Genomic DNA, 26,451 nt, shown 5'->3' on the forward strand with positions numbered 1-26,451 from the left:
TCCTTATTTTTTATTATCACTGAAAATATCTGTCCTGGTTGTCTGTTTATCCATTCACAAGAGAGACGTTTGCGCTGGTATGGTCATGTGGCGAGAATGGATGAAGATAGTTGTGTGAAAAAGTGCCACACCCTAGCGGTTGAGGGAACCTGTGGAAGAGGCAGACCCAGGAAAACCTGGGACGAGGTGGTGAAGCACGACCTTCGAACTTTAGGTCTCACTGAGGAAATGACTAGAGACCGAGACCTCTGGAAGTGTGCTGTGCGCGAGAAGACCCGGCAGGACAAGTGAGTCCATAACCCGTGGCCTTCTACATGGGATGGAGCCAGCCTACGTATGCATACCTTCCCTTCTTGGGACACAAAACTCTACTTGTGAAGACGTGATGAGGCAAGTGAGGATCAGAATCGAAATCGATCAATGGAAATTGCGGATGTGCTACCAGTGCCGGTGGCATGTCAAAACTCTGCTTGTGAAGACCCGTTGAGGCAAGTGACGATCAGAATCGAAATCGATCAATGGAAATCGATCAATGGAAATTGCAGATGTGTTACCAGTGCCGGTGGCATGTAAGAGAACTTTCCGTTTCGCGACCGTTGCCAGCACCGCCCCGTTTCGTGTCCATTGCCAGCCTCGCCTGGCCCTCGTGCCGGTGGCACATAAAAAGCACCATCCGTTCGTGGCCGTTTGCCAGCTCTGTCTGGCACCAGTGCGGGTGGCACGTAAAAAGCACCCACTACACTCACGGAGTGGTTGGCGTTAGGAAGGGCATCCAGCCGTAGAAACACTGCCAGATTTGACTGGGCCTGATGAAGCCTTCTGGCTTCACAGACCCCAGTAGAACCGTCCAACCCATGCTAGCATGGAAAACGGACGCTAAACGATGATGATGATGATGATGATGACATCTATCTACTTATATATCCTTCTATTCATTTGTATTCCAGCACATTTTCGTATCGGTCTGTGCACTCTTTTGTCTGTCTGTCTGTCAGCACCCTTGTGTCTGTCATGAGGCGTTCTGTTTAACTTTCTCTTTTACCTGTCTTTGTGCCCTTCTGTTTGTGTGTCTGTACACTCTATGCCTACCTCAGTGCCATTCTGTTTGTCTGTGTACTCTTGTGACTGCCTCTGCATCTTCAATGCATTCAAAACCTTCTGGTTTTCATATAATGCAGATAACAAAAGGGATAATACAATAGCATCATAACTAAACTCCCTTTATATCCTAAACAATCTACATCAACACATACATAACTCATTAAGCCAACTATGAAAACTTTTCCCCAGACATCATATTCTGATCTACATACCTAGCTATCACAATTTCTTGGCAAATATTCCCTAACTGTCCTTAGACCACCCACCAGTTATTCTCACCACACACTAAGGTAACAGAATGGTACAATCATTAGAATGGTGAGAAAAAAATGCTTTGTAGCTATTTATCTGACTCTTTACATTACAAATTCAAATTTTGCCCAGGTCAACTTTGCCTTTCATATTTCTGGGATCAATAAAATAAAGTATCAATTGAATACTAGCATTGTTGGTATCAATGTTGGAATCGACTCTCTTCAAAATTGTTGTTTTTGTGTCTAACCTTGTAACACAATGCACTTGCATATAAATGAGTATGAGGATTGTAAAAAATATTTTTACATACTTCAGAAATGTACATTAGAATAAGTTTCAACAAGAAACATTATCAAAGTTCTATGAATTTAACTATACCACAGTGACTAACTTAAATACTGCAATCTACAAATTCAGCAAGACATCTTCCACAAAGCAATATGAAAAATACAACCCCACCTACAATGATTTGAGATTATTTTGGAATATCAAGGTTTCTGTGTTCAAATAGCTTGATTTATAGCTTGGTGAATTTTGTGCCGTCACCATAATCTCATCATTCCAATGTCCACTTTTCCATGCTTGTATGCATTGGACTAAATTTAACCCTTTAGTGTTCGCATTATTCTGCCAAAATTAATGCTTTTTTTATCCACATTGTTTTGAACTAATCATGCATTATCTTGTAACTATGAAAATTTGATGAGGCAGCTGTTAATTTTTAAAACGATATTGTAGGGCTGGTGTGAGAGACCAGATCTGGCCAGTTTGAACATAAAATAGGCAGAATACTTTTGACCGGATATGGCCAGTTTAAATGCTAAAGGGTTAATGGGGTTTTTTTTTACAATCAGTCACCAACCCTCACCACTTTCTAAGTACTTCCCCATGACCTGACATATCTTCACAGATCAGATATGAAAGACTCTACTTACATGAGGGTGAGACTTGTTTACAATCATCATGTCAAGGCAAGAAAACAGTAACTCAAATACACACTCATACATACATGCATACATACATACACACACACACACACCATGGGCTTTTTTCAGCTTTTGCCAACATAATCCTGCCTCAACTCTTTGGTCTGCCCAGGGATTGTACCTGAAACCATGTGGCTGGGAATCAGACTTCTTACCACACAGCCACACTTCCATCTGTATTCTTCCTTCATCCACAAAGATACTTTTTAAGTCATTAATATCTAAACTATTGTTAAATTGTATTCCAAATGCCAGCTGAATAATATGGAAGTTAGTTTACTAAATCTCTCAGAATCCTTAAATTTCAAACTTTATTGAAACATATAAACTGTATATTTCATTAAAAATACTTCTGCAAAAGGGTTACCATTTCATCTCTTTTACTCTTTTACTTGTTTCAGTCATTTGACTGTGGCCATGCTGGAGCACCGCCTTTAATCGAGCAACTCGACCCCGGTACTTATTCTTTTGTAAGCCCAGTACTTATTCTATCGGTCTCTTTTGCCGAACCGCTAAGTAACGGGGACATAAACACACCAGCATCGGTTGTCAAGCAATGCTAGGGGGACAAACACAGACACACAAACACACACACGCATATATATATATATATATATATATATATATATATATACGACGGGCTTCTTTCAGTTTCCGTCTACCAAATCCACTCACAAGGCATTGGTTGGCCCGGGGATATAGCAGAAGACACTTGCCCAAGATGCCACGCAGTGGGACTGAACCCGGAACCATGTGGTTGGTTAGCAAGCTACTTACCACACAGCCACTCCTGACATCAGTTATAGCTTTCTGTATATGTATTAATCTGTATTTGAAGATAATTAACTGAAAGAGAAAAGTTCACGAAAGTATTGTTGATATTCATACTGAAATCTTCCAGAAAGAATCTACGTCACGTTTGATTGGAAACGGTTATGGCAACATAGTTTTGTTTCAGCTGAGCTAATCCTCCTTATTATACGTTGAAAGTATTTAACAACATTTCTTCTGGAGAATACATCGACATTATAATATTCAACATTAAACTAACAAACCATAGATTAAAAGCAAATTCTTTCACCAAGCTCCATTCCATTATATTGGAGAAATATTTTATGTTAGTTTACTCATCTCTACCCTGCCCACCAACCCACAGCAAGAAAGTTGTTAGATCTCCAGAAAGAAGTGTAGACATTTATAGGTGATTAGGAGCTGAAAGAAAACATTCACTCTAACGATTAGGACCTCAGAGGAAGAAAAACTGCCCCATAAAATAACAAGAAAGAAAAGTAAATATAAAACTAAGAAAATGATAAATGATAAATGAAACAGTTTGAAAATTGTACCTATGTTTTAAGGAGTTAGATGTTTCTTTTATCAATGTTAATAACTGTGAAATATTTTATTTATTTATTTCTACCTTCTTTATATTATTTCTTACACACTCTCCAACATTATCAATACTCTTCCTCACATACACTCTCTCACTACACACATGCACACACACATATGTGCATATATATTCATTCACGCAGAAATACATACAAATGTGTGTGTATGTATATGTTTCTATATATATGTATATATATATATATAATATATATATATATATGTATGTGTGTATATAATATATATATATATATATATATATATATATATGTATGTGTGTATATATATATATATATATATATAATATATATATATATATACAGAGAGAGAGAGTCTGTGTGTGTTCTGTCTCTGTTATTCGCCTCTCTCTCTTTCTAACATTTTCTTGTCTTTATCATCAGTGCCATAAACTTCTTTTTCATTTACTTGGCTGAGACAGGGGGGAGCAACCATGATCTTTGACACCTCTCTTTCCCTCTCAGGCCAGTGAAATCGATGTTGTTCACGTTCAGTTTGAACTTTTGTAGCTTGATGATATTTGTAGATAATACTTGTATGTGTGTGTGTTTGTATGTGTGTGTGTGTGTGGCTGTGTGTGTGTGTGCATCTGTGTGTATGCATGCATATATGTGTTGTGGTTAGTGGAAAGTATGATGGCCAGAAAATATGCTGGTTGTAACAGTGAGAAGCGATGCTTAGGGAAATCATGTTGGTTAAGGAGCGGTGTGTTGGAAGTCTCTCTTCTAAGTTAATTGAGACCTTTTTTTTTTAATGTTGCAGAAACCTCAGCTGTCATTTATAAAGTAATGAAGTTGGATGACTGTGTAAAGCACCAGTAATATCTGAACTATGTAGACACTTTATCTGATAGAAATAGCAACCAAGTCTTCCTCAAATCATACCTTGCTATTTTAGAAACAGATTAATACATTGGACAATCTAGTCCTAGATATTCAGAAATACTGAATGGTTACAAGAGAAACACCTGGGATGATAGACCTGCTCTGTTGGTGCTCACCTGTTGTATGAACATGAATTACAATAATTATAACATGAATTACAATAACTATAACAGAATATTTTGCATCAGTTTCATAGATGTATAAGATTGATTAATTAAGTAGTATGTATCTCATACTTGTTTTATTGTCCCTGGCAGAGAATGGTAGTTGCTGTTGGGATTTGAACATAAAAAGAAATTAGTAAATACTGAATAACATTTAGTACGTTACTTGTTTGTTTCAGCCACTCTATTGTCTTAATAATAGTGATGATGATGATAATGATGATGATTATGTCTACCATAACCACAATGTTAAACACTTTGGGGAATCAGTAAATGTCACTTTAAATTGATGCCATCACTTGGTTATGTACTTATTATCAACCTGGGCAAGATTAAATGCAAAGGTGACCTCAATGAGATGTGAGGAGAGAACATAAAGTGATGTAACTTAATACTACAAACTATTTTGTTCGGTACCCTATTGAGCCCATCATCGCTGCTAATGAATCTGTTATTTACCACCCAAAATAATCTGTCACTTAGCGCAATAATAATAATAACAATAGCAATTGCTTTTTATATTCAGGCTCAAGACCAGTAAGTAAATTTTAAGAGAATTGGTTTACACTATACCATTCACCACAGTAGATGACTGGTTCTTTATTTCAACAGCCTTGAAAAGATGAAAAGCAAAGTTGACCTCAGCAGTATTTGAAATCAATAATAATAATAATGAATTGTCATAGAGGGCAATTGTGAAAATGTAGGGGAAGCTTTTTAATCCACTCAATGTGCTACAACCTGTCTAGTGCTGGAGTTGCAATGATAAAGTGGAGGCGCAATGGCTCAGTGGTTAGGGCAGCAGACTCTCGGTCATAGGATCGCGGTTTCGATTCCCAGACCGGGCGTTGTGAGTGTTTATTGAGCGAAAACACCTAAAGCTCCACGAGGCTCTGGCAGGGGATGGTGGTGATCCCTGCTGTACTCTTTCACCACAACTTTCTCTCACTCTTACTTCCTGTTTCTGTTGTACCTGTATTTCAAAGGGCCGGCCTTGTCACTCTCTGTGTCATGCTGAATATCCCCGAGAACTATGTTAAAGGTACATGTGTCTGTGGAGTGCTCAGCCACTTACACGTTAATTTCACGAGCAGGCTGTTCCGTTGATTCGGATCAACCGGAACCCTCATCATGCTTCCACACACAATGATAAAATACATTTAGTCAACTGGTTAAAGTGGTTGGAACCAAGAAAAGTATTCAGCCATGGAGACCATATCAAAACTTGGACCCTGCAAATCACATCATGCCGTAACTGTTTAGGTGGGTAGTAATTCCAAATAAGGAGTGACACACAATGGAAATGTGTCAGTGTTGCTTCTTACATAAGACAACTGGTTTCTATAGTCAATGGCCTGATAAGATGTACACTGTAAAATTGTTGTCAATAGGAAAGGAATTCAGGTTTGGATAATAGGCCAAACTGGAACATTTAAGTGAGATGTGGAGACTGAAAGCTGCTTTGTAGGCAACTGTCTAGAAGGACAGTAACTCTGAATAAGTTAGAGAGGACTCTTTAGTCTTATTCACTTGTAACTATTTTTTATGCCAGTAGAATGACAGAATGCATCCAGTCAAATCTACAAGATGTTCACAACACCAAATGTGTATACAAGATGATGTGGACCATGACAACCCATTTAACCCATGCCAATATGATAGAAAACATACAGTGAAGAAGAAGATGATGATGATGATATTGATAATTTTGAGGAAGTTTCGGTGCAATTTGTACAAAAGGGAGGTCAAATACCTAGTATTAATTCTAGGATGTTACTAGCCATTTTATGAACTTGTCTGATGTTTGAATTCAAATTGTAGGATGGTAGAACTTAATCGTATAAATCATTTAGTTTAGCACTTAAACTGTTTATTTCACTTCAGTTTCTCATTACTTGTCATTGTTTACAGTCATTGGTGAAAGCATCAGGAGAGTTTGGATAAAATGGTCTTTGAATCCATTTACATTCTGTTTGAAACCCCATTGGGAGCCAGTTTTTTTTTTTTTTTTGCATCCTTGACCGTTTTTGAACTCAGAATGTAAAATGTTGAAGATATTTTCCTCAACAGGCCCTGCCCTATTTAACATTGTCCCGAAGGAGATCAAAAAGGAAAAGGATCCCATCAACTTTAAACGGAGTCTGGATAGATTCCTTCAAAGAATACCAGATAAGCCACCCATAATTGGATACAACTCACCCAACAAGAACTCACTACTTGAACAAAACTTGACTTAAACAGGATTCGAATAATCCTATCAGGTGGTGCTATTAGGTTAGACATGGCCTGGACCAATCTTTGGTCGAAACATATCTAAGTTTAAGTTTATACTGCAAAGCATTTTTTAGCTCTGATCTAACAATTCTGCTAATCCATCAACTTGATAATAAATACCTCACATTAACATAAGTTCTGAAGTTTTTTTTAAGGAAGTGAACAGTGATTCAATCAACCCCAGTACTTGACTGGTACTCTATTTTAGCTATCCTGGAGCGATGAAGTGAAGTTGACTTTGTTAAGACACGTTCAGATGTCACTATGTGCCTGGCACTTCGTTTATAAATTCTAGAATGAAGAATGTCTTCATAGTTGCATAAAAAAGTTTAGAACTATGAACATCACTAATATCAATTTCACCTTCCTTGAAAATCCAAGGCTTCATTGCCTACATAAGCTTATGTTAGAAATATAATAGGGAGAGGGGTGGGTAATTGAGTAACATAGACCCTAAGTGTGTGTGCGTGTGTGTGTGTGTGCGTGTGTGTGAGCATGGTTACCAATATGAATGCTTATAAATGAAGGTGAGAGTGAAGAGAAATGTTAGTGTGTAGAAAGAGAAGAAAAGTTGTTAGGGAAGAAAAGTATAAGTTTATTGGAGAGGAAGAGGTGGGGGTTATTGGATTAAGCAGTTATTGCAAGCACACACATACACATGCACACACGCATACACAGAATGAGAGAACGATAAGCTATTGTGTGTGTGTGTGTGAGAGAGAGAGAGAGAAAGGAGGAGAGATCAAGCAATCAGTTGATGAAGAAGGGACAGGGAGTGATAGGTTGTTTGATGAAAAGAGAGGTAAGGTTTTGTAGTAGAGAAAAAAATTTTGCATTGGAAGTAGAGAGGGTTTATTGAGATGGTGGGGTTGAGAGAATGGATAGCTTATTGACTTGTACAGAGAAGCGAAAAGAGCTGATGATGTCTTATTGTATGGAGAAAGAGAAGGGAAGCAAATGGAAATTTTTTTGGATTGGATATAGTGTTTAGAGTGTAAGAGATAGGTTGATGGAAGAGAGAGAGAGAGAGAGAGCATACATTGTATTGAATGGAAAGAAAGTGTAAAAGTTGAATTGGGAAATATAAAGGAATGGGAAGAAAGCAATGTGGGTGTTAGGTAACTGAGAGAGAGAGAGAGAGAGAGATAGAGAGAGAGACTGTGTTTGTATTTGCATGTTCTCAGCTGTGTGAGTTATGTATACATATGTCATCTGTGTGTATAAGACTTTGGGTTTATGTACTTGTTTGAAGAGATTGGAAACAGAAAGGGAGAGAGAGAGAGAGAGAGAGAGAGAGAGGTGGGTGGATCAAGCAAGCAGTTATTAGGCAATTTAAGAGATGGAGAGGAGGAGGAGGGGGGGATATGGGAGTTGGGGGCAATATACAGGTAACTGTTGGTGGAAGAGGTGATAGATGATCAAAACTAAATAGATACCTCCTCCTCCTCCTCCTCCTCTTCATTCTCCTCCTCTCCCAAATAGGAGGAAGAGGAGGAGGGAACTGATCGAAGAAGGAAATATGAATATAATTTTAATACATCTTTGAGGCATTTCTCTTTTCCTCTCCTACTCCTCTGCCTTTCACTCATTTTTATTCTCCACCATTTTCTTAATTCTCTTATTTTTTCTCCTTTTTCTTCTGTTTTTTTCTTTTCCTTTCTTTTTTCTATCTTTATACTTCTTTCTTTTTCTCCTCCTTATTTCTTTTCTTTTCTTTTTTTTCTTCATCACCATTTTATATTTGTTTTATATTTTTTTACTATTATATATTCTGTTTATATTTGTGTTTTATTTATTGACTTTTGATTATTATTCCAGATTTTCTTTCTGTTTCCATGTATTTTTTTTCTTCTTTGTTTTAGTTAGTTAGTTTGTTTGTTTGTTTGTTTGTTTATTTGCTTATTTGTTTGTGTTCTCAGTTCAAATGTTATCTCTGGATGTGTTTCAGCTGCAGTCAAATCCAGGCAAATCGATGGGGTTTACAGAACTTGGCCGCCGATGCAAGAAGAAAGAATTACATCCTGGCCCTCAGCATCTTTACCACTATCACCAACGCTACCAACGAACAACAGTAATACCAACAACAACAACAACAACAACAATAAATAATTAATCAAAACTCAAAGAAAAGACAAATGCATTTTCTTTCCAAGACGCAACTTACCATTGCAACTACAGAGGATTGTACCATTACTGCTATTCAGGAATAATAATATATTATTAAATATATATATATATAATATATATTGCATTTATATATATTATATTTATACATGCAATATACTTTTGTGATTGAGTTGAAACACTTGAATTAGGATCACCATTGGATACCAAATTATACATCTACTAAAGAAACACCCCACTAGTTCCATTTTTTTGGAATCTGTTTGAGCCAAATATAATTCTCCACTTTCCTTGTCTTTTTTTTTCATCCATATTTGGTTTTTTATTTATTTGATTGTTTGTTTACTTTTTGTAATTAAACAAAAAAATTGTTGCCACCAGTCCAGCCTATCACTATCCTGTACTATCTATAACTACTGTCCAATGCAGTCTGAGCCATAATATTACTAAAAAGAGGGTAGTGCTTTTCAAGTAAGAATTTCAACCACCACCATCACCACCACCACCACCACCACTACCGCCGCCAAGGTATTGAGTTAACGGAGGAGAAATGTCTGTAAAATTACCTGTCGACGATGCTTAGTCTACTAGTAAAGAGCCGGACACGACTGTCACCTATGAAATTACAACTTCACTTGGCTCTCATTCTGTTCACTTTCACATTTCTACACACAGTGACTAGTTACTCTCCAGGGGATTATCGCTATATTTCTTATGATGGTAAGTTATTCAGTTTATTTATTTCATTTATTGGTTTGTTTGTTATTCAATTTGCTGCTTTTTAAATGTGTGTATTTGTTTTTGTTTTTTTTTCATGTTTTTAGTCAGTGGATTTCAGTCAAGTTTGGGCACCGTCTGCCTGGGTTTAAAAATCCATTGTGTAGATTCCATTATTTATTTCAGCCTGGTATTTATTTCATGGATTTCTGTTGAATCCGTTAACTTAAGGGATTCAGCAAAAATCCATGAAACCCATCACATGCATTGTGTGTGTTGTATAGAGGGAGTTCGTACTACCCCTCATTTTCACATGTGTTCACTGGTTGTAAACAAATGGCCTTGCTGTTCATTCGGACAATGTCATTTGCATGCAATCACCACAAAGAGCATATCCAGGTTTCTTGACATGTCTTGTCATGTTGTGCGATCTTTGTTGACAGAAAGACACCTTCACGCGAAATCATTTGCTTTCACTTCTTTGCCTAAACACGTTTGGCCTGTTTGTTGTTTGATTGCTTGGGAGAGTATTACGGTTCATGGAATCGAGTAGGGATTGGTGTTGGAAAGGACAACTGGCTAGAAAACCCTACCTCTATGTGGACACTTGCCTGTCTCATGCAGACATGGAAAAGTAGAGGTTAAAATGATCATGATGATGATACATATTTATATGTAGGTGTATACATATATATATACGCACATGGATCTTTGAGTTATTGAGAAAGCTACAAAAATTGCTATTACAAATATAAAATAAAAATTTTCACTTTTTCAGTACTCAACCCCCACCACACAGACACACACACACAAAGACTTTTTTTTTTTTGTTATCAATGTTACAAACCTATTTTTTTGTTAATATCCTTTTAAGCTATAAGTTGATAATCTTTGCTGAAGATGTAGTAACCATTTTGATTCCTGCCATAATCCCATCTTTAGTCTCAAGCATGTTCTGTCCTCGAATACTTTATCCAATCTGTCCTTTTTAAAAATCAATAAGACGTAGGAGTGGCTGTGTGGTAAGTAGCTTGCTTACGAACCACATGGTTCTGGGTTCAGTCCCACTGCGTGGCACCTTGGGTAAGTGTCTTCTACTATAGCCTCCGTCCGACCAAAGCCTTGTGAGTGGATTTGGTAGACGGAAACTGAAAGAAGCTTGTCGTATATATATATATATGTGTGTGTGTGTGTATGTTTGTGTTTCTGTGTTTGTCCCCTCAACATCACTTGACAGCTGATGCTGGTGTGTTTATGTCCCCGTAACTTAGCGGTTCGGCAATAGAAACCAATAGAATAAGTACTAGGCTTACAAAGAATAAGTCCTGGGGTCGATTTGCTCGACTAAAGGCGGTGCTCCAGCATGGCCACAGTCAAATGACTGAAACAAGTAATAGGGCAAAAGAGTAAGGTATAATAAATGGAGAATTTGACTGTTATTTTCAGTAGGTCAAGCAATCATTTAGAAGTTTTGTTGTTGGCTGAATTGACTATATTTGTTATTATTGTTGTTGTTGTTTAATCCCAGCTTATTCCTGATTAAGCAAACTTGTTTTTCTATTCTTTTTCTTATTCCACTCATTGTACTGTGGCCATACTGGGGCACCACCCCATAGAGTTTAGTTGATCAAATTATCCTTAGTGCTTATGAGGTGTATCATTCTATTAGTTTATTTTTGCCAAGCCACTAAGTTATAAGGATGCAAACAAACCAACAGCAGTTGTCATGCAATAAGAGCCGAATACAAAGAACTCTCTCTCTCTGACACACACACACATATACACACATAGCATTTCCACACAGATTTTTTTTCTCCTAGATATTTTCACTAAGTCCTTGGTCAGCTCAGGGCTTTAATATAATAGAAGACACTTGCTCAAGGTGCCATGTACTGGGATTGAACTTAAAACACAACCATGCTTGCATCTAGCCATGATCAACTATATTCCCTCATCTTTTGCATCTCTGATGTGTGAGAGATTTAGTTGTAATGTATTGAGCAATCGAGCAATGTTATTGAAGCTCCATGATTTAACCCAGGTAAAATGAATATGGATGGAAGCACTCCGTCGGTTACGACGATGAGGGTTTCGGTTGATCCGAATCAACGGAACAGCCTGCTCGTGAAATTAACGTGTAAGTGGCTGAGCACTCCACAGACACGTGTACCCTTAACGTAGTTCTCGGGGATATTCAGCGTGACACAGAGAGTGACAAGGCCGGCCCTTTGAAATACAGGTACAACAGAAACAGGAAGTAAGAGTGAGAGAAAGTTGTGGTGAAAGAGTACAACAGGGATCCCCACCATCCCTGCTGGAGCCTCGTGGAGCTTTAGGTGTTTTCGCTCAATAAACACTCACAACGCCCGGTTTGGGAATCGAAACCGCGATCCTACGACCGCGAGTCCGCTGCCCTAACCACTGGGCCATTGTGCCTCCACAAAAATGAATATATGGAGAAGTTGTATCTTCAGTGTGGAATAATGCTGATTAAAACATGTAAATAAAACAACAACAAAAAAACTCTTTATAAACTCAGGTTAACAATCAAAATTATCAGTCTAATCTACTTGAGGTAATCTACATTGTACTTCATCATTTTGGCTTTGGCAGTATGTAGTATAGTGTTCTCAACATGTGTAGGATTAAGTTCATAGACCTTGTTCTATGGTCATAATCCTTTCTGACAGGACATTTCATTGGTCACTTAGAAGGAAGTATTTCAAGAGAGATGTTTCAATAACCATAAGAGGTAGTTTCCAATGAGTTTATTATAAGTTAAACAAGTGAATATATAGAGGATCAAACAAAATTGTACTTGCTTTATTTATTGTTGTGGCTGTCGTCATTTTACTTCAGGTCACTACTGATTGAATAGCCAGACCTATGGTCAAAGCAACAACCATCTTGCCCTGAATTTTTATTTACTTACTTATTCATTTATCTATTTGTTTCTTTACTCTTTTACTTGTTTCAGTCATTTGACTGCGGCCATGCTCGAGCACCGCCTTTAGTCGAGCAACTCGACCCCGGGACTTATTCTTTTTATAAGCCCAGTACTTATTCTATCGGTCTCTTTTTGCCGAACCGCTAAGTGACGGGGACGTAAACACACCAGCATCGGTTGTCAAGCAATGCTAGGGGGACAAACACAGACACACAAGCACACACACACACACACATACATATATATATATACATATATACGACAGGCTTCCTTCAGTTTCTGTCTACCAAATCCACTCACAAGGCATTGGTCGGCCCGGGGCTATAGCAGAAGACACTTGCCCAAGATGCCATGCAGTGGGACTGAACCCGGAACCATGTGGTTGGTTAGCAAGCTACTTACCACACAGCTACTCCTTTGTTTCTTTTCTTTTTTTTGTTAGGCATACCATATCTAGGACTACCTTATCCTTTTATTTAAAAGTGATAATATAAGATATGATATGAGCTATTTCTAGCAACTGAAGTGACCACATTGGCTTGTGTTTAATTTATGTGTGTGAGGGAAGTCTTGTTGTTCAATATAGACCTTTAAGTTGGTGCAGCTTAGTGGAGGTGTGTGTGCATACATGTGCATTAGGGAGTATATATACATGTTTGCATTTGTATGCATGTATACTAGTGTCAGTTACATTTTTTTACCCCGCTCTGAAATGTGATATTCTCCTCTTAGTCTAGCATTAAAAAAGTTTCAACTTTTATACCAGTTGGACTAAATGTAATTAAAGTAAAGCCTATTGCTGGATATGAAGGAAAGAGCAGTATCCCATGGCCTTCACAGTTCCTCTGAGGCTGGTGAAATTGATGCTGTTAATGTTCCTCTCCAACCATTGTAAGTAACATCCGTGGGAAAGAGGATAGGGAACTCAAGAGAATTGATGTTCTGAGAAGAAAGGACTGGCATAGGGATTAGTGTGGGGTGCCAAGGATGTTGGACACAAAACAAGGCAGGTTACAAACCAGAGGAAGAAAGACAAGCAGGGTGGGAAATGGAAATGACAGGAACTTGGCTACTTCCAATGAGCAGAGAACATAGTAGTAGTAGTAGTAGTAGAAGGTGGCGAGCTGGTTGAATTGTTAGCAAGCCGGGTGAAATGCTTAGTGGTATTTCGTCTGCTGTTATGGTCTGAGTTCAAATTCCGCCGAGGTCGACTTTGCCTTTCATCCTTTCGGAGTCGATAAATTAAGTACCAGTTACGCACTGGGGTCGATGTAATCGACTTAATCCATTTGTCTGTCCTTGTTTGTCCCCTTTATGTTTAGCTCCTTGTGGGCAATAAAGAAATAAGTAGTAGTAGTCGTAGTAGTAGTAGTAGTAGAAAAAGCAAGGAGAGGAGATTGTATGTTTGTGGCTAGAAACTGAAACACATCTGTGAGTGACTTTATGTCAGGTGAGCTTTCTGGTTACAGTTTAGGGATGTCTGCATGTGTATAATGGTAACTGTACTCTCCTACATATGGAAGCAATACTCTCATGTGAGCTTCACCTGAGTATCTAGAGTGTCAATAATTGTTTGGGGATGAAATATTTTCTGGCTTTGAAAAAAATGCCCATAGTTTTCTAAACAATGGATCTAGAGACATAGTCTTTACTGATACATTAATACTAATAGCATGTGTTTGTATGTGTGTATGTACTGTGTTTTCTAGCATGCAAGTTAACATGCTATATAGTGTAAGCATTGAAACACCACCACTATTTTTCAAATCTTGGTGCATTTTGCATGGAATAAGTCATCTTCATGTATTAGTTGAACTACCATTTTTGGCTGAGACTTTTGGTCTGAAAAATCTGAATTGTATACTGGAAAATACAGTATTTATGTATTTGTGGGACCAAATATAAATGTTAGTTTAGTCTGAGTTTAGTCTAAGTTGTTCCATATATTTAAACAGGATGCTTTACTCCTCCAGTTTAATGAAGTCAATGTTTATTGTGAGTATGTGTGCATGTGTGTGTGCGTGTGTGTATAAGATGTGTCAATATTATTTTTAGGGAATTCTACTTATTCAGTTATACTCTAACATTACAAGCTGTTTGGCTGATAGCTCCTTATTCAGACTAGGCTACAGTTGATTTGACATCAGGCAGATGCATGCATATATGCCTGTATGTTGTTTGTATGTGTATATATGCATGTATGTTGTATTTATGTATATATAAACTCATCTATATACACACTCCTGTACACACAGAATATGAAATCTAATGAGGACTGAGGATATCACTTAATGCCGACTGCAAGACGCAAATGCTATATAGAATGCTATATAATAGAATGCTATATAATAGAATGCTATATAATAGAATGCTATATAATAGAATGCTATAGAAAGCCTAATAAGCTCTTGACTGAATTCTAAATGATGTTGTGTGTGTGCACACATGCTCATGTGAAAATACATATATATACATACATACACACACACATATCATAATGTACACACATATATATACTCACTTGTGCAGATACATGTTTTTTTATAGCATGCAACCAAGCCACGTTCTATTCTACACGCATGTGTGTGTACATGCACGCACATGCACACACACACACACACACACACACACACATACACACACACACACACACAAATATATGTACATAAATAGATATATATTTAAATCAATAACAACAAATTAGCTAAGCTTGATTCCACCTCTTGATAAATAAAATAACATCAAACTAAAATCCTATTTTATGGAATAAGTGGGTGGTTAAAGAATTGATTAAGGTAAGTTCTGGTACAAGAACTCTTTTCTACTTGTGTTCAGCAGACAGTGAAGGAGAATTCTTTTTTTAAGAGAAATCTTTTCATCATCACATTCCATTCTTGCTTTTTTTCTTTTTATTATGTTGCTATTTTTGTTTAGAGTTGCTATCATGTTTTTTGTTTAACTATAAACTCTAATCTCTAAACTGTAGTTTTAGCACAGTCCTAGGCTGTATTAGTAAATCTATTGATTTCAAACAAAGTATGAGGTCTCCAATTTGGAGATTAGGTATGATCAGTTATACTGACCACTCCACCTCAGTATTTGACTGGTACTTCAGTTTATTGAATACCCCACCACTAGAAGAATGAAATACAAAATTGCCTCTTGTGGAATCTGAATTAAAAAGGAATCTTTTTAAAGTTATTTTTTATCAATCTGTTCCATACATTACAGCCAAGTCTTCAGTTTGAAGATAACTTTCTCACATCCACCCACCAATACTGAAGGCTCTGAAAGGCTGTTGGCACAGGACTTCCTCTTCTTTTAAGCTCATGTATATTTGTATGTTTAGCATTGAGTGTCAGCAGAAAGAGTACTGGAAGTCTGCATTATGTTCAATTGTCTGCTCTAGAACATTTTCTATGGCAAGATGCTCTTCCTGACGCCAAGCACTTCACAGAATGTAATAGATGCCTTTCTTCATAGCACCAACACTATTGAGGTCACCATGTAACTTCTAAGACTAAGATTCCCTTTGATCAAGTAAGACTATGGAAGAGAAGGTGGCAAGTTTTATGCTATGTGATGAAAGACTTAAGTGACATAAATGTCCAGAACAGGTTTCTTGGTGTATATATGTATATGTATGTATGCATGTATGTATATATATATATATTATATATATAATCATCATCATTATATCATCATCATCATTTAGCGTCCGTTTTCCATGCTAGCATGGGTTGGACGGTTCAACTGGGATCTGTGAAGCCGGAAGGCTTCATTAGGCCAGTCAGATCTGGCAGTGTTTCTACGGCTGGATGCCCTTCCTAACGCCAACCACTCCGTGAGTGTAGTGGGTGCTTTTTACGTGCCAGACAGAGCTGGCAAACGGCACGAATGGATGGTGCTTTTACGTGCCACTGGCACGGGGGCCAGGCGAGGCTGGCAACGGACATATATATATGTATATATATATATATATATATAATCATCATCATTATCATCATCATCATCATTTAGCGTCCGTTTTCCATGCTAGCATGGGTTGGACGGTTCAACTGGGATCTGTGAAGCCGGAAGGCTTCATTAGGCCCAGTCAGATCTGGCAGTGTTTCTACGGCTGGATGCCCTTCCTAACGCCAACCACTCCGTGAGTGTAGTGGGTGCTTTTTACGTGCCAGACAGAGCTGGCAAACGGCCACGAATGGATGGTGCTTTTACGTGCCACTGGCACGGGGGCCAGGCGAGGCTGGCAACGGACATATATATATGTATATATATATATATATATATCAGCCTCGTCTGGCACCCGTGTCGGTGATATGTAAAAGCACCATTCGCTCGTGGCCGTTTGCCAGCTCTGTCTGGCCCCGTGTCGGTGGCACGTAAAAGCACCATCCGTTCGTGTTCGTTGCCAGCCTTGCCTGGCCCCGTGCCGGTGACATGTAAAAGCACTGTCCGTTCGTGGCCATTTGCCAGCTCCGTCTGGCCCCGTGTCGGTGACACATAAAAGCACCGTCCGTTCGTGTCCGTTGCCAGCCTCGGCTGGCCCCCGTGCCGGTGACACGTAAAAGCACCGTCCGTTCGTGGCCGTTTGCCAGCTCTGTCTGGCCCCGTGTCAGTGGCACGTAAAAGCACCATCCGTTCGTGTTCGTTGCCAGCCTCGGCTGGCCCCCGTGCAGGTGACACGTAAAAGCACCGTCCGTTCGTGGCCGTTTGCCAGCTCTGTCTGGCCCCGTGTCGGTGGCACGTAAAAGCACCATACGTTCGTGTTCGTAGCCAGCCTCGGCTGGCCCCCGTGCAGGTGACACGTAAAAGCACCGTCCGTTCATGGCCGTTTGCCAGCTCTGTCTGGCCCCGTGTCGGTGGCACGTAAAAGCACCATCCGTTCGTGTCCGTTGCCAGCATTGCCTGGCCCCGTGCCGGTGACACGTAAAAACACCATCCGTTCGTGGCCGTTCGCCAGCTCTGTCTGGTACCTGTGCAGGTGGCACGTAAAAAACACCCACTACACTCGCGGAGTGGTTGGCGTTAGGAAGGGCATCCAGCCGTAGAAACACTGCCAAATCTGACTGGGCCTGATGAAGCCTTCCGGCTTCACAGACCCCAGTTAAACCGTCCAACCCATGCTAGCATGGAAAGCGGACGCTAAATGATGATGATGAAGATATATATATATGGTTAATTGCAACAAGTTGCTCAAAACCACATACCAAAAATATTAGAAATGGCAGCCAAATAGGTCACCTATTTGGCTGCCATTTCTAATATTTTCGGTATGTGGTTTTGAGCAACTTGTTGCAATTAACCCTTTATTATAATTAATATGATCCTTACCAAATATGGTCTTTTCCATACCGATAAAACTACTAGTTAAATCAACTAACCGGTAGTACCCTTTGTAGTTCTGTATATTCTACTAAATATTCTAAATAGTTCTTTATCATTGGCTCATCTGTGAGCAGTAAGAGAATGATAGATACTATGCTCCTTGCTATTTGTCTCAACAACATTCACACAAAGAAAATCATGAACCATAAACTCTTAAGGCATTCATTCACAGCTGTGTTTGTTAGTTAAGAATATTACATACATCTGAGCTAATGAAGGTCATTAGACCTGCTTAAAATAACAGTCAAATCTCCTTCAATTTCCAACCCCCTATTTTTAAAAGGGATACATTTTGATAATGCATTTTGTCTGGAAAAAACCCGACATGATGGTTATGCCTAGAATGCTTTTGATCATAGTTCTATTCAATCATGGCTATCTTGGTACTAAACACCAAGTGCTTATACTGCATACAGAATCTAGAGGAAGTTACACACTATCACCAACAAGTGAAACACAAACATCATAGAAACAAAGTAAAGATTAACTCTATGTATTACATTTCCTGTAAGCTTTGTTACTCTCAAAATGACAGACAGGTAGTCTTTTTGATCCTTTGACAAGACTGTCTTCACTAACTTTTCAAAATTAATCACACACACTATTCTTTAAACATGATAGTTCTGGAAGTTGCACATTTGCTGTCCACATTTCTTGCAACTTGACAACTTTATACCACAAAACATTTAACAAACTCTCTTCCTCTTACCACAGTGTTTTTTACACAATGTATGCAAAGTGACCCAACAAAGTAACTAGCCAAACATTGTACTTCAGAGCTATCTCTTATCCTTATTACACTTGTCAATATTTCTCTCTTTACTGGGAACTAACTCCAGAAACATAGACTGGTATGTCTCCTTCCCAAGAAAGGAACTGAGAATCAGACACCCACGAAGGCAACTCATCTCACTATGACAATTACTTCCATATCAATTCAACCATCTCAAAGATTATGGAAACTTTTGTAAACAACCACTTCTTTCATCTCCTTCAATTTCTCCCCTTCAGAGCAGTTTCTGTAGAACCAGAGCCACAAAACACTTAGACTTCACAAAACACAATAATGGTCTCTTTTGAGAATTTTTCCAAAAGAAATTTTGTTATTCTTAACATCAGCAGAGCCTTCAACTGTGACTGGCTTGATAACCTAGTTAAGTTGCTTGCTTATGGGCTTTGCCCTGTCCTCATCTTTTGAATCTAAAGTTTTCCAGGAGATTGTTCCATTGTAGTGTGTACTGATAGGGCTTTCTCCAATATACATTTCCTCCACTTTATTCTACTATAACTTTCAGTTATGTCTTTCATAGTCTTTTTTATTTTTGTACATTAATGATATAAACCACACATATTCTTATACCGATGATACCACCCTCCACTCCTTAACATTCTACTGCTGGAGACCTTAAAAGCATCTTTGGGGACTTGTAAAACTTATAAACCTGATCTTTTTTTTAACAGTACTGTAACTATACACATTAAAGAAACAGTCTTGTACTATTCTCTTCTCAGACACTACACAACAATAGCTTTCAATGTTATTACAAATTCCCTCTTATACTTTCCAAAGGAAACCTCACATAAATCATATTGTGAAGTCTGAATTTTAAAAAGTATGGATTTTTTTTTCTTCTGAATTAAGAAATACTTATAGATAATTTACAAAAATATATGTAGATATATTGATAATGTCCAAGGGAAATCATGTTAAAGTTAATAAGTCTAAGTATACACATAATAAGAAGAGCACAGAATTATCTTCTCTATATATAAACGGCAGTTTGTCTGTTTGTGTGTCTGTCAGGTTGTACCCTCACCTGCTGACCATGGCTTTCAACCGATTCTGATGAAACTTGACACACACATAGCCCAATGTCATAATTCAAAACTAACGCAGCGAAAATTTTGAAAAGTTCCCCCAGTTCTGAAAAAAATCGATAAATTCGAGATGGGATCGAGAATCTAAGCTTTTTATATGCAACACATTTTCTGTTGTAGTTTTTGCAACTTGCATTCGGGAGACAGCTAGGAACATCGTATACACAGAAGTATTCGAGTGAAGAGAAGACATTGCAACCTACACATGTGCCTTCGTTTCCTAGAGGGAAAGAACTAGATTGGGATTAGTTGTTGCCTACTAGGGGCTCTTACATACCCCGGGCAACGCCGGGCTATGCTGCTAGTATGTAATAAATAGAGATTAACTTTACTGAATGAAACAATATTTTGATAGCATCTCTATCTTCTTGAGGTTCAAAATGGAAAAATATGCAGAATTACATGGATTCAAAATTTGAACTAGAATATATTGTATACCTTTCTAGACAAAATGACATCATCAGTTTTTGCTTGTTCATAACTGGTAACAAGGAAACGAGAAAAAAAAAAGAAAGAGAAAGAAAAAAAAAACAGGAAAGAGAACACTTGGTGAAAAGTTTTGCATAAATATGCAGGAATTCTCCTGCCTCTTTGTTTATTCCTCCAGGGTGTGATGTCAGTAATATACAAATATATTTACCCTCATGTGTTCTGAGGACAGAAATTGCAGTGGAGCCAGAATATTTTCTGAGAATGTGTAATTTTAGGTGATTCTCAAACTTACAGCTGCTTCGTGTAAAATGTTTGGCACATTCTTCATGTTACTGTTATTGAGCCTGACAACATCTTACCTTGCCAACTGAATTTTTATTTAATTTTTCTATTGTGCAACCAGCATAAATTGAATGATGTTTGGTGCATTCTTACAGGTCCCACCTTCTGTATTTATTAATCATAACATTTCTGTTATAATTTGTGCTAAAGTTGACTTGATTCATGTTGTTGCAACAATTAACAGGACTTAGCTCCCTTGTGGCTGTTTTTAGGGATACAGCATTCAGAAACTTCAAGTTTTTATTGTAATTAGAGGTACTGGTTAATAGTTCTCATTTTTTATCGAGTCTAAAGGCTACAATATACAAATGAGAAAATATTTGTTTGCAATGAGGATATTTTTCTGCAATATGTTGGTAACTGTCATACAACACTAGCAAAATTTTGGCACCAGTTAATCACTAAAGACATTAAGTCATAAATTTTACTTTGACTGTTAAAATTAGGATTTTGAAATTTTGATTTTCATTGGTAATTTTGGCCATATAGTTGTGATTTTTAAAAATTGTAATTCACTATAACTGCATTTAAGATAACAGCACAAAAGTATTTACATATCTTCAATAATCCCCTGTGTCAATACAAATCCATTTTATCTTCAAAAACTGGGACTTTGGATTTAGTGTAATTGTATGATACAGATGATCAGAGTAACACTGAAAATAACTGTAGGGTGGTCTAGGTGTCCAGAATAACTCTGTTAGTATGTAACCTTCTGAAAACTTAACATTTGTGTCCAAAAATTCGACACTAATTTAAAAAAAAAAACTTGATGAGAATTTTATGTTGGATAAGCTGTCACAGAAATGCAAAACCTAAACTAAACTATCCTGCATTTCTTCCCAGGCATAAAAAGATGTCACCAGTGAACCATAACTAGAGTATCAGTTCATGGCAATGTTGTGATTTGAATGTCTTCATTAACTGTGTCTAAGATTTTGTCATGAAGATGTTAGTGAAATTAAGTGCCATGGCACATCCCTTTGATGGTAAAATTTCAGGCAAACTTCATTATGTTACTTTGTAACACAAACTTCAGTAATTTACAAAGAAAATTTGATAGAATACTTTTGTTTTGACCATTTTTCAAAAGAATTCATGTATGCTTCCACCCCCTCGTAAATGTTGGGGTATAGAGAATAAACATCCATGGTTGCCAAAAAACAGTTTTCAGTACTATTTTGATGCTTAGAAAAATTGTTAATTTATTTATCACATGGTACACACTCTTCTTATTGTAGTTTTACCTTCTTGAAGAGTTATATCAATGTTCATAAATTATCAAAGTTAAGTGTAAGTATACTGATATTAATAGTGGGTGTTGGTGGTGGTAGTGTAAATAAATAAAGGAACAGTGTTATGAATAATCAGTGGGTAAGGGTGAAGTTAAATAGACATAGGTGTAGCAATATTAATGTTGAGAAAATAGTGTTAAAAATAAAGGTTTAGTGAATGGAGCTTGAAATGTATAGATGGCATTTGAGAAAATGGGTTTTTTTGGGGGTTTTTTTTTGTTTTTTTTTGCTAAAATCATAATAGATGCTTTACTAAAACATTTGCTAAAATCATAATAGATTGTTGAAACTCATTATTTTCCCCACTGAAATTCACTTGATATAACTGTCTGATGTTTTGCTCAACAGTTTTTGCTCTTCCTTTTCCTAAATATGCATCTCTCCATAACTTTCTCCATCTACATTTGGAACAGTTCAAACTGAATGTTTCACATAATCTCATTCACTTAGTCCCATTTTCCAATTTTAAAAAGCTTTATAATATTCTGTGCACTATGGCATCTCCATTGACTTATTAATGAAAACAACATTAATGTCAGCAACAAAAAGATCCTTTAGCTACTCAAAGATAGAATTAATGATATGAAGCAGAGAACCGAAAACAAAAGACCTAGTTGCAGTTATAGAAAATGAGTTGAGTATAACTCATTGGTAGGCACCAAGGACTTGAGAGTCAGAATGTCAGCCCTCTGGAATTGTCTGTCAGCTTATGTCACACACACATTAATGGCATCATGCTAGTGGAGGCGCAATGGCCCAGTGGTTAGGGCAGCGGACTCACAGTCATAGGATCGCGGTTTCGATCCCCAGACTGGGCGTTGTGAGTGTTTATTGAGCGAAAACACCTAAAGCTCCACGAGGCTCCGGCAGGGGATGGTGGTGATCCCTGCTGTACTCTTTCACCACAACTTTCTCTCACTCTTACTTCCTGTTTCTGTTGTACCTGTATTTCAAAGGGGCCGGCCTTGTCACTCTCTGTGTCACGCTGAATATCCCCGAGAACTACGTTAAGGGTACGCGTGTCTGTGGAGTGCTCAGCTACTTACACGTTAATTTCACGAGCAGGTTGTTCCGTTGATTCGGATCAACTGGAACCCTCATCATCATAATCGATGGAGTGCTTCCAATGGCATCATGCTCGCCAATCTCACTGGGCTTGCAAACATATGACTGTAGGAACTGCCCCTACCTCCAGATTCAGCAACAAAAGCTGGAGAAATATACTGGAGCTTTCTGAATGCACATAGAGTAGTATTTTAACTTCAGAGAATGATAAGGAAAATACACCCAATGTTGCCTGTTGTATTAGACTTTAATGAGTGGAGGCGCAATGGCCCAGTGGTTAGAGCAGCAGACTCGCGGTCGTAGGATCACGGTTTCAATTCCTAGACCGGGCGTTGTGAGTGTTTATTGAGCGAAAACACCTAAAGCTCCACGAGGCTCCGGCAGGGATGGTGGTGATCCCTGCTGTACTCTTTCACCACAACTTTCTCTCACTCTTACTTTCTGTTTCTGTTGTACCTGTATTTCAAAGGGCCAGCCTTGTCACTCTCTGTGTCACGCTGAATATCCCCGAGAACTACGTTAAAGGTACACGTGTCTGTGGAGTGTTCAGCCACTTACACGTTAATTTCCCGAGCAGGCTGTTCCGTTGATCGGATCAACCGGAAACCTCGTCGTCGTAACCGACGGAGTGCTTCCATCCATTAGACTTTAACACTAAAGTGAATGCTAGCTTACTTGACGTTATCAGACAAAAAATGTGCTTGTATACACTTTGCTATTAAGTTGTCATGCAGTTGGCATTTCTGAGCATTTTTCTGTTGTCACTGGCATAATACTCTTATAGTGAAATTTCTTAGTAAAAACATTAAATATGCTAAATAGAAATAAATAAGAGGTGAAAAACATGAAAATATATTTAGTTAATGATTAATATTATTTATAATTTTAGGGTAAGTATGGGAGTTAACTCTGGGCAAGCTTTTGTTGTATTCTGATCTCTTCGGCAAAGCACATCTCACATTGTACTTGCTGAAGCAGGAATTAAAATGGTGAATATATAAATTGTAATGTTGCTGACAGTAACAGGTCATTATGTTAATGATGATGTTGATGTTAATAGTTGCATTTAATACTGGGTGAATTATTTAAGGGATAGTACATATGGATAGGATAAATTGTGATATGGATAAAATTAAAGATTTGGAGTGTATGCATTAATTGTTTATTTAAACTATGTTGGTGTGAAGGGGACACGCACACACACAAAAATGTGTGTGTGTGTGTATTTTTAGACTTGTATAGAGACACACCTGGGTAAATATTATATGCATCAGCTCATTAAACTGTTTTCCTTTTATGTCCGTGTGCTTAAGAACACTTTGATCTGATTAAGTATGCTTTGATCTCTTTCTCTCCTCTCTTCCTCTCTTTTCCTTTTTGCAGTCCTTTCTTCTTTGAGTGTATGTGAATGTTTTCTAACCATTTTCCTATGGTAGCATGTTTGGTAGCTGTAAACCCTCTATTTAAATGTTAGAAAAGCAGAAAGTGAAAAAGAAGTAATATTAGTTTATTTTGTAAGGTTAGGAAGGGCATCTAGCCATAACTCTGCCAAAATAGATAGTGAAACCTGGTGCAGTCTTCTGCCTGGCTAGCCCCTGTCAACTCATCTAACCCCTGCCAGCATGGAAAAACGGATGTTAAATGATAGTGATAATATATAAAACAATCATTACTGCAAAATTTCCATGGAGAAATGGGCTTAAAATGGACAAATGATAGTTCTATAATTAAGAACGATCTGTCCAGATAGTGTCAGATCTGGCAAGGTTACTGACCGTGCCAAAAATGAGGAAGCCAAAAGCAAAAGTTGACTGCCAGTGTTGAGTGTACAATAACTCTTACGTTATCAACAACAACCACCTCTTATGAAAATGGAAGAGAATGTCAAAGAAGAACAAGTGTTGAATTCCTCCTGTTGTCAACTTTGTCCTTTTTTTATTTCTAAGGTTGATAAAAATAAATAAATGCCAGAAAAATGTTGTAATTGGATGATAGTGACACAATGCTGTGATTTTATTCATTGTTATTTTTTTTTTTACACTAGATCTCCAGTTCGAGGACAACTGAACCGAGTGTATGGTTCTGAAGCGAGCTTTTGAGTTCACAGCATTATAAACATAACCATATTTTGTTTTACTGTAAAAGTATTTTCGAGTTCTTCCCAAAGATACTTAGCTAACTGACTTCAGAACAACTATTTTGATTATTATGTCATTTTAGTTATTTATTTGTTGTTGTTGTTGTTGTTTAATATTATTTACCTATGCTTCTTTATGATATAAACATCTTTATGATGTTTGCTTTTTCTCATCAAAAGTTTAAAAACAATCTCATGCACTTTATTTGATATATCAAAATTGGAGAGAGAGAGAGAGAGAGAGAGAGAGAGAGAGATGAGGTGGAGTGCACTTATTTTAAGAAACAGATATTGGTTATCTTCACATCCATTTAATTATCAGTTCCTTTTGCAATAATAAATGTAGTTTATTGAATAAACCTTAAACAAAGAAACAAATGCTTTAGCACTGTGCTTGTGTGTGTGTGTGTGTGTGTGTGTGTGTGTGTGTGTGTTAAGGACAGTCTGGAGGGAAATGGAGGCAGTCTGCATAAAATATTAAAAAGTTGGTGAGTTTGGATAAATTTGTGTCATAGGAAGAAGTGGAATTCTGGCATGTCTGGCTTAACCCTTTGTCTGAACTTTACTCTATATACATCAATCAAATATGCACATGCATATAATATGTATGTTTATGTAAGTGTGTGTGTGTATGTGTGTATGAATAAGATAGCTACATAAATAGTCTGATGATATATATTATATAAGTGTGTGTGTGTGTGTGTGTGTGTGTGTGTGCATGTGTTTGAAAAAGAGAAGCATGTGCACACATACACACATTCTCTCTGTCTCTCTATTGGAACTGAAACAAGATTAGATATGTATCAATCTTGAATAATGTGTCTTGTTTCCTTTCTTCAATCCATGTATGTTGTACAAACAATATACAAAGTGGCTAAATGTCTGGACATCAGCTGCTTTCTTGGGTCTTATAACATTTTTCTTATTTTACTCTTTACTCTTTTATTCTTTTACTTGTTTCAGTCATTTGACTGCAGCCATGCTGGAGCACCGCCTTTTAATCGAGCAACTCGACCCCGGGACTTATTCTTTTTGTAAGCCCAGTACTTATT

At 37.6% G+C, this 26,451-nt stretch overlaps 1 protein-coding gene and 1 long non-coding RNA gene across 3 annotated transcripts in view; one reads left to right on the top strand and one right to left on the bottom strand.

Annotated features, from left to right (window-relative positions):
* Positions 1–26,451, top strand: part of LOC115212774 (semaphorin-5A) — a 455,488-nt gene that overhangs the window by 284,709 nt on the left and 144,328 nt on the right. For both annotated transcript variants that reach the window (XR_004999783.1, XM_036504186.1), the window contains exon 4: positions 9,020–9,915. Coding sequence is in view for 1 of the 2 variants with exons in the window: in XM_036504186.1 (XP_036360079.1) it covers positions 9,771–9,915 (145 nt within the window). In the remaining variant the exon portion in view is untranslated. The remainder of the gene's footprint in view (positions 1–9,019; positions 9,916–26,451) is intronic.
* Positions 24,192–26,451, bottom strand: part of LOC118764008 — a 24,973-nt gene continuing 22,713 nt past the window's right edge. The window contains exon 3 of the long non-coding RNA XR_004999784.1: positions 24,192–24,721. This is a non-coding gene — a long non-coding RNA (uncharacterized LOC118764008). The remainder of the gene's footprint in view (positions 24,722–26,451) is intronic.

The sequence above is a fragment of the Octopus sinensis genome, linkage group LG6, assembly GCF_006345805.1.
Source record: "Octopus sinensis linkage group LG6, ASM634580v1, whole genome shotgun sequence".
NCBI lineage: Eukaryota > Metazoa > Mollusca > Cephalopoda > Octopoda > Octopodidae > Octopus > Octopus sinensis.